General features: G+C 34.2%; 1 protein-coding gene across 1 annotated transcript; it reads left to right on the forward strand.

Annotated features, from left to right (window-relative positions):
• Positions 1-5,955: 5,955 nt before the first annotated feature.
• Positions 5,956-7,810, forward strand: LOC115711523 (phenylacetaldehyde oxime monooxygenase CYP71AN24). Its single transcript, XM_030639874.2, has 2 exons — positions 5,956-6,953; positions 7,022-7,810. The coding sequence occupies exons 1-2, from the start codon at positions 6,018-6,020 to the stop codon at positions 7,646-7,648; spliced, it is 1,563 nt and encodes a 520-aa protein (XP_030495734.2). The 5' UTR covers positions 5,956-6,017; the 3' UTR covers positions 7,649-7,810.
• Positions 7,811-8,302: the final 492 nt, after the last annotated feature.

Below are 8,302 nucleotides of genomic sequence, written 5' to 3' on the forward strand. Positions count from 1 at the left end.
TAATTTCCTGAGCAATAAAAATATTGTCAAAGATTATCCGCTCAGATAAGAAAGCACTTTGGAAAGGAGAGATAAGGCTGCCCAAAACACTCTTAAGACGATTGGATAGCATCTTAGATATGACTTTGTAAATCGTTGAGCAGAGGCTGATAGGACGAAAATCCCTCAAAGAGGAGGCATTGGATTTCTTGGGGATTAATACTATGAGAGTTTCATTGATAGAGGAAAAGTCCTTTCCATGGTTCAGGATGTCAAGAATCACAGCAGTGAGATCAGACCCTATAGTGGTCCAGTTTTTTTGGTAAAAGGCCGGATTAAGTCCATCCAATCCAGGGGCCTTGTCTCCTGAAAGTTGGAACAAAGCATTCTTAACTTCATAAGCTTCAAAAGGAGATTCAAGAGACTTAACTTGATCATTATCCAAAGATTTATTAATGGCAGATAGGAGGTACTGGGTAGCATGGTCATCCGATTCCTGAGTCTTAAAGAGGTCTTTGAAAAAAGAAGACACTTCTTTAGATATATCATCCACAGAAGTGACCACTCTTCCATCCTCACACTTTAGCTTTCGAATGAAATTAGTTTTCCTCCTAGCAGTGGCTTTATTGTGAAAATATTTGGTATTTTTATCACCTGCTTGCAGCCAATGAATTTTTGATCGTTGTTTCCACAGAATCTCATCTTTATAGAGAAGGGAATCTAACTGAGATTGTAAGGCAGCAGCCTCCTGAATCTCATCTCTGGAAAGGGGAAGGTTGGAATGAATGGCATTGATAGAGTTTTCAAGAGTACTAATCCTACGAGAAAGACTGTAAAAACCAGCATTCCAACTTTTGATATCATCAACACACATTTGCTGCTTAAGCAAGAAGGAGTCAAGGTTTAGAGGAGTTTGATTGGGAGAGCCATGGTGCCAGCTTTCCTTGACAGTTTCATAAAAGGATGGCTCCGTGAGCCAAAAATTTTCAAACAAAAATCGTTTGTGTTTCGGAGGCATCATACTCGCATCATTGAGAGTTATCTTGATAACTTTGTGATCCGAACCATAGAAGCCAAGGTGAAAGAGGGTGGTATGGGGAAAGTTATTATGCCATTTGTGGTTAATAACACCCCAGTCCAGTCTCTCACAGATATTGCCATGCTTCCAAGTATATTTGGAGCCAATCGGATTAAGAGGCAGAAGGGTGAATTTATTTACAAAGTTTTGAAATTGAGTCATAGCATAAGAGGGAGGATTGGAATTGCTAGATCTATCGTTAAGAGATAAATAATCATTGAAATCACCTAAAATCAACCACGGAAGTAAGGGAGCATTGTCAAAAAGTCTATCAAGCAAACACCAAGAGTGAACTTTATCAAAACTGTAAGGAGAACCATAGTAGCAGGAAACATGAGTAGTAATATTGTCATTAAAAGTTATAATACAATCAACATGATTAGTGGAGGAATTTAAAATATTTACATAAATATCCGAAGTCCAGAAAATCAAAAGACCCCCCCCCCCCAAAACCTATTCTAGGCACTTCAAACACATTGTCAAAAGGAAGACTACGACACAAACTTTGCCCACGGCCAGCAGCAGCTTTAGTCTCCATGATAAAGAGAAAATTTGGCCTATGTTTCTTGACAAAACGGGAGAGGTTTCTGAATGCCCGAGAACTCCCCAAACCTCGAGCATTCCAGCTCATGAGACTCATTTTTCTGGGCGGGGTTGCCTTGCAACACCCGCCTGTTCCAGAGATTGATTAATGGCAGTAGAGACATCAGCAATGGTAGGTCCAGCTCTAGCACGCTTGAGGACATTCCTGAGAGAATCACCAACCACTACCGTTTGAGGAAGAAAAACAGTTCTTTTAGCCCCAACCACTGCTTTCCCCTTAGCTTTTTCAGTAATTCTTGGAGTAACATCCTCCACAGCAGTGCTATCACTAGCACATTCACTAGCCACAACCGTAGCATGCTGAGTGGTTGTATAGGGAAGGTCGCAAATAACAGTAGAGTGGAAGCTTCCATGGCTCAAAGGAGAACCTTCATGAGGTAGACCAGTGGAGTTGTGGATAGGATCAACTCCCATAGACTCCAGTGTGGCTGCATTACCACGAGATTCAGCATCAGAGGAGCCAGTGCCAATGTCTTCAGTAGTAAGAAACTGGCTCACTGCAGCTGCAAGGGATTGATCAACATTTTCCTGCTGTGCAGGAGGTTCATCCAAAGGAAAAGAGTTTGAGAGGTCAAACGGGTTTCTTTTAAAGTTTGATTTTGGAGGGGCTTTGAGAGGTATTTTGTAAGGAAGGTCAGGAGGATAGGCACGGTCGTCACATTTTTGAAGGTAAGTAATGCATTTTGTGAGAGTGTGATCAAATAGGCCACAATGAAAGCAGATGTTGGGCAGGTTCTCATATTTAAAAGTTAACCATTTCTCACGGTGGATACTCTTGAAATCCACCATGATTCCACGAGTGATGGGCTTGGAGATATCAATGAGAACGCGAACTCGAAGAAAGAGCTCATAGACTTTGAAAAGAGTAATCTTGTCAACCTCCAAGAAATCTCCCACCTCATCTCCGATTAGCTTGGCCAGCTTCAGAGATTTTTGGCCAAAAGGAATCGAGTGAACTTGTATCCAGAAGGGTGAGTACCTAAGCTGGTTGGGAAGGAGAGTGTCCAGGCCTGTAGGATTGGCACATATGACCAGACAATGGTCAAAGTGCCATGGCTGGCCTTCGAGGACTCTTCGCATGTCTCCCTCATAATGAAACTCCACCATGAACATACCCGACCCATATTCAGAGAATGTTAGAGGGCCACGGGTAATCCACGCATTCCTCATAGCCACTTCGAACCACTCAAGCTTGATGGTTCTAGGGGAAAGGATTCTAAAAACCAGACAGAAAGTTCTACTAGGTTGGCTAACTCCCCCAGTGTCATCTTCTAGATCATGAACTACAGCTTCACGGTCAGTTAGGTTTAGAATTTCAGACATGTTGAGGGCAAGAGAATCCATAGGCAGGTTCAGAAGGACAACTAAAGGGAATATTACAGGGAAGAAACTAGGTACCAGGAGTTGGATGAGCAGAGAACGTAGCATGTACCAAAACCTTAAATAGAGGATTTTAGAGAAATACCTGGAGAGAGGAGGCTTGCTGAGGAAGGTGATCTGCAGATGCCATATCAGTCCTTTCGGTATCTCCGTAGGATCGCCATAGCTAGTAGGAGCAATGATCGCCTCCATCCTTGGGCTTCTCAAAACGACGGCAGGCATTAAATGGAACCAGAACAAACCAAAGAGGGAAAGCAAGAGACAAATAAACCTTCCTGCGAAGTATCTAAAAGAGATCTAAAACAGATTTAAATCACCAGAGCAATTAATAACTAACAGCTGACTGGAAGAGTAATAAATGAACACACAGAGCAAAGAAAAGTCAAACTCAAGCTTTGGAAGGGAAGTAAAAGGACACGGCTTGAAGCATCAAAACGACATCATCAAGATGAGAAAAACGCTGGATTAGGACCAGAATTGTGAGAATACAGGAGAACCGGAGATACGGGATTTCGCTCCACCAGAGAGTTCCAGAACTTTTTCTAAAACTTTTTAGTTGATATTTGTGACGGGAGAAAAATAATTTAGTATTACTAAAATCTTAAGGAGTAGTTGCAGAGAAACTTGATATGAGTGAAAACTAAAGATCATGGGCTCATTTAACTTCTATTCTAACCATACCATACTCCACTATCTCTATACATAAATATTTTATAATAAAATAATTATACACGTTACCATATCTAATATATTAATTTCTAATTCTAATTGATATTGATACGACAAAAATAATAAGATACTCCCAGATTACAAATTGTCAAATTAGATAAATGACAACAAAATTTTATTATTATTTTTTTCAAGAACATGACAATGACCCTTTCATATAAAATTAAATACAGTATACCAAACAAACAGGTCATTAATTCTATAAAATAACAAACAAAAGATAGGTCATTGCAATTTAATTTACAGCTTCCAAAAAAAAGAAAAAAAATCTGGCTGGAGTCAATTATTAGGTTTTTAGCAGAAGTTTCCTACCACAATAATTGTGTGTAGAAATTACATTGTATGTCTATTTTATTTTATTTATTTTAATTTTTTACTTTTATTTTTATATTTTTTAAGATATACTCATTTTTATAAATGATATTTTTATTATACTTCTTAGATTAATATAAATTATGTGTTACACTTAAGTGGAGGATAAAATTATATTAAGCAACTTACTCATAAAAATAAGTAAATTTTAATAAAATATAATATAAAATATTTTTGATTAATTGATAAAAAAAAAAATATTTCTCAACTTATATCCCAATAAATTTTCCATTAAACCCTTTTCTAAAATGAGAAATGTTAGGAGTTAGCACATTTTTTTTTTGTTTTGCAATTCAATATTAGATCTGCATATTTCGATTTAATAAATTATATAAACAATTATTAAGTATTAAACACCAAATAAGGAGCTTAATAACAATATTGTTTTGTAAAATACATGACTTTATTTGACTTTAACTTCTATCAGTTTTTTTTATGGAAAAAAATAAATAAATAATTAAACTTAGCAAAAACTTTTATTTATTTTATAATTTTACCTATAAGTAAAAGTAAAAGTTTTAAGACCTATTAACTTAAATAAGTTAATATGTTATGGGTCATGCAGATCGAATAAATAAACCAATTGATCACATTATTGCATAAATTAATAATAATAATAATAATAATAATAATAATAATAATAATAATGAAGTTTTACTGATTTATTCTTCATCATCCCCACTAACTTTATATCCGTAACTATAAAGCTATATCTTTATATATTAAAAGTGTCTATCTATGTTAAATTTAACGATTAGGTTTGATCTCCCGTTAATAAATAAACCCAATAATTAAACCCAAAAAATTAAATAATCTTTTAAATATTAATAATCTCTTTTTAAATTAAAAAAAATCATCTTAGCCACATATCTCTCTAACAAACCTATCTTAGGAGAATATTAATAATTTTTTTTATTTATTTTTTAAAAAAGAAAAATATTTATATATTAAAGTTAACCTCACGTTATCTAATGTTTTCTCTGGATAAGCATAGGAAGCAAAAATACCACTTCTATCTTTGTGTGATTGCATATATACCACTTTTGTCATTGACCCACTTTTTAGCTTTATAAATGGAGATGTTCATATAATATTAACACTTTACAGAATATTTATAGATATAAACTTACATTACAATGCTATGTTAAAAAAAGAACTAAATAGAATAATCTACTACTCCAATAATAAATTTATTTACAATTTTATAATTACACTAATATTATTTTTAATACATTATTAAATAATATTTCAAATATAAATATTTAATTTTTTCAAACAAAAAATTTGTAATCTTTAAAAATAAAATACATTCAAAATCTTAAAAAGACCAAAATCTTAAATGAAACTAGCAGTACGTGGCTCGGCACGTACATTCACCTAGTATATATATATATATATGGCTAATTAAAAAAAAAATTCCCCGAATTTTAACATGTACTAAATTATGCCGCTAAATTTTTAAGTTCGTTAAAAATATCCCTTGAACTATTGAAATTGTTAAATATAAGGACTTTTATCTAATTTTAATAAAAAAATTTTAACATAAATGAAAGTTAAGTGGTATGATTTTATACATATCAAAATTCAAGAGGTATGATTTGGTAGATATCAAACTCTGGAAAGTAAGCTTTAGAGCATAACCAATTACTGAAATAGTAAAATTGAATAAAATTAGACAAAAGTCATTAAATCTAACAATCTCAATAGTTCATGAGTAATTTTTAACGGCTAAAAAAGTTCAGAGAATATAATTTGGTACATCTCAAATTCTCATAAAAAAATCCAAATTTTCCTATATTTATATATAAGGCACAGACTAAAAGTCTAAAACCAAAACTTACCAATAGCTAGGAATCAAAGATATTTTCCAGTAATAATGGAGATACTAGTTATGTTGCAACAAGTACTTCTGCACCCATTTCTTTTCTCTCTTTGCTTCCTATCTCTTCTTCTCTTCTTTATATTCACAACCAGACAATCATCATCATCATCAAGTGGCAAAAAAAGCACCTTGCCACCATCACCACCAAGCTTACCAGTGATTGGAAACCTTCACCAGCTAGGCACTCACCCGCCCCGGTTCCTTCGAGTCCTGTCCGACAAGTATGGCCCTCTTATGTTCATGCATTTGGGCAGAGTCCCAACTCTCATCGTTTCATCAGCTGAAATGGTTAGAGAGATCACTAAGAACCATGACATAGCTTTCTCCAATCGACCACATACTGTAGCTGGTAAGATCTTACTTTATGGCTGCAAAGACTTGGCCTTTTCTCCTTATGGTGAGTATTGGAGACTAGCTAAGAAGGTTAGTGTTGTTGAGCTTCTAAGTGTCAAAAGGGTACAATTGTTTCAGTTCGTAAGGGATGAAGAAGTTGATTTATTGATTAACACAATACAAGAAACTTGTCTTTCTAAGAGGTCTGTGAACCTCAGCAATTTGCTTATTGCAACCTCTAATAACATAATGGCAAGGTGTATGCTTGGGCAGAGAGTTGAGGATGTAAATGGTCATCAGACCAGATTTGGAGAGGTGTCTAGAAAGATAATGGTTGATTTTATGGCCTTTAGTTTCGGAGATTTCTTCCCTTTTTTGAAATGGGTTGACGTTATTAGAGGATTGATTGGTCGTTTGACTGAAAGCTTTAATGCAATGGACAGCTTCTTTGATAAAGTGATTGAAGAACACAAGGCAGTAATGGAAAGCAATGATGATTCTTGTCAAAATTTGAAAGATGACTTTGTGGATATTCTTCTCAAAGTTCAGAAAGAGGAAAAGAATCTGACTATGGAGCACTTGAAAGCTATCTTAATAGTAAGTTTTACACTCTCTTTCTTTCTCTTAGTCAAATACACAATGTTAATATAAATTCATTTTTGCAGGACATATTCGTGGGTGGAAGTGAGACTACTTCAACAGCATTAGAATGGTTAATGGCAGAGCTTTTAAGAAATCCAAGAGTAATGAAGAAAGCCCAAGAAGAAGTTAGAAAAGTAGTCGGAAACAAACAAAAGATCGATTCTAATGATATCAACAAAATGAACTACTTAAATTGTATTATCAAAGAAAACCAAAGGTTACATCCCTCACTTCCTCTGTTACTTCCTCGTGAAACATCAGTAAGTGTAGAAGTTGGAGGTTACCATATTCCTGCCAAAACAAGAGTGTTCATCAATGCATGGGCAATTCATAGAGACCCCAGTGTATGGGAAAATCCAGAAGAGTTCATCCCTGAGAGATTTGAGAACAGCCCAATTGATCTGTTTAAAGGTCAAGGAGCTCAAGGTTATGAATTTGTGGCGTTTGGGTGTGGGAGAAGGGCTTGTCCTGGGATCTCATTTGCCATGGCTAGTATGGAATATACAGTTGCTAATCTTTTGTATTGGTTTGATTGGGAGTTGTTTGGTAATAATGGGTCCTCCTCAGATTTGGATATGAGTGAAGTTTATGGGCTTAGTGTTACAAAGAAAAAAGCTCTTCATGTTGTTGCAAAACCTTATTCTCCTTGAGATTTCTTATGTGAGATTATGATCATTTAGTATGCTTCTATGTAGTTTTGGGTGAATAAAGTGTGAAAGGAAACTAAAGTGTTTTCTACAAAATAAAATGTATCAAAGTTTGGTGTAATATTTGGCTATGTTTATGTTTTTTTAAACAAACTTTGATTATAAGGATGTACTAGATTTAGTCCCACATTGCTAATGAAGCAAACTTATTCACTTATTGTTATTGTTGAGAAATAAAATTAGGGTTTATTCTTGAGAAATAAAATAAAAAAAGAAAAAGAAATTAGGGTTTATTTAGGGTTTTTTTTTAATTTTTATTTTTTAAAATTTTTTTTTTTAATTTTTAAAGAAAAAGAAAATTTTATATTTTTAAAATAATTAATTTTTTTTTTAATTTTTTTAAATATTTATTTACGTGGACCAATAAAATTGTGCCGTACATTGTGTATACGTAGACATTCTACCATGGCAGTTAAGAGCCAAAAATAGATGGAAGAGGCTAAGTGTTAACAGAACTTGAGTTTTGGAGGTTTTACCACCAAAATTTTAGAATTGAGAATTAGTTGTAAAAACGTATCAACTTAAGAAAATTATACCGCAAATAACTCTACAAAAGTATTAGGCACCCTTTAGCATTTCTCTTTCCTTATACAATAA

The sequence above is a fragment of the Cannabis sativa genome, chromosome 3 (assembly GCF_029168945.1).
Source record: "Cannabis sativa cultivar Pink pepper isolate KNU-18-1 chromosome 3, ASM2916894v1, whole genome shotgun sequence".
Classification (NCBI taxonomy): Eukaryota; Viridiplantae; Streptophyta; class Magnoliopsida; order Rosales; family Cannabaceae; genus Cannabis; species Cannabis sativa.

Excerpts from the sequence above, each read along its gene's own strand:
- LOC115711523 (XM_030639874.2), top strand. The coding sequence starts at position 6,018 with ATGGAGATACTAGTTATGTTGCAACAAGTACTTCTGCACCCATTTCTT. Across the intron at positions 6,954-7,021 it reads ACTTGAAAGCTATCTTAATA|GACATATTCGTGGGTGGAAG; the intron begins GTAAGTTTTACA and ends TCATTTTTGCAG.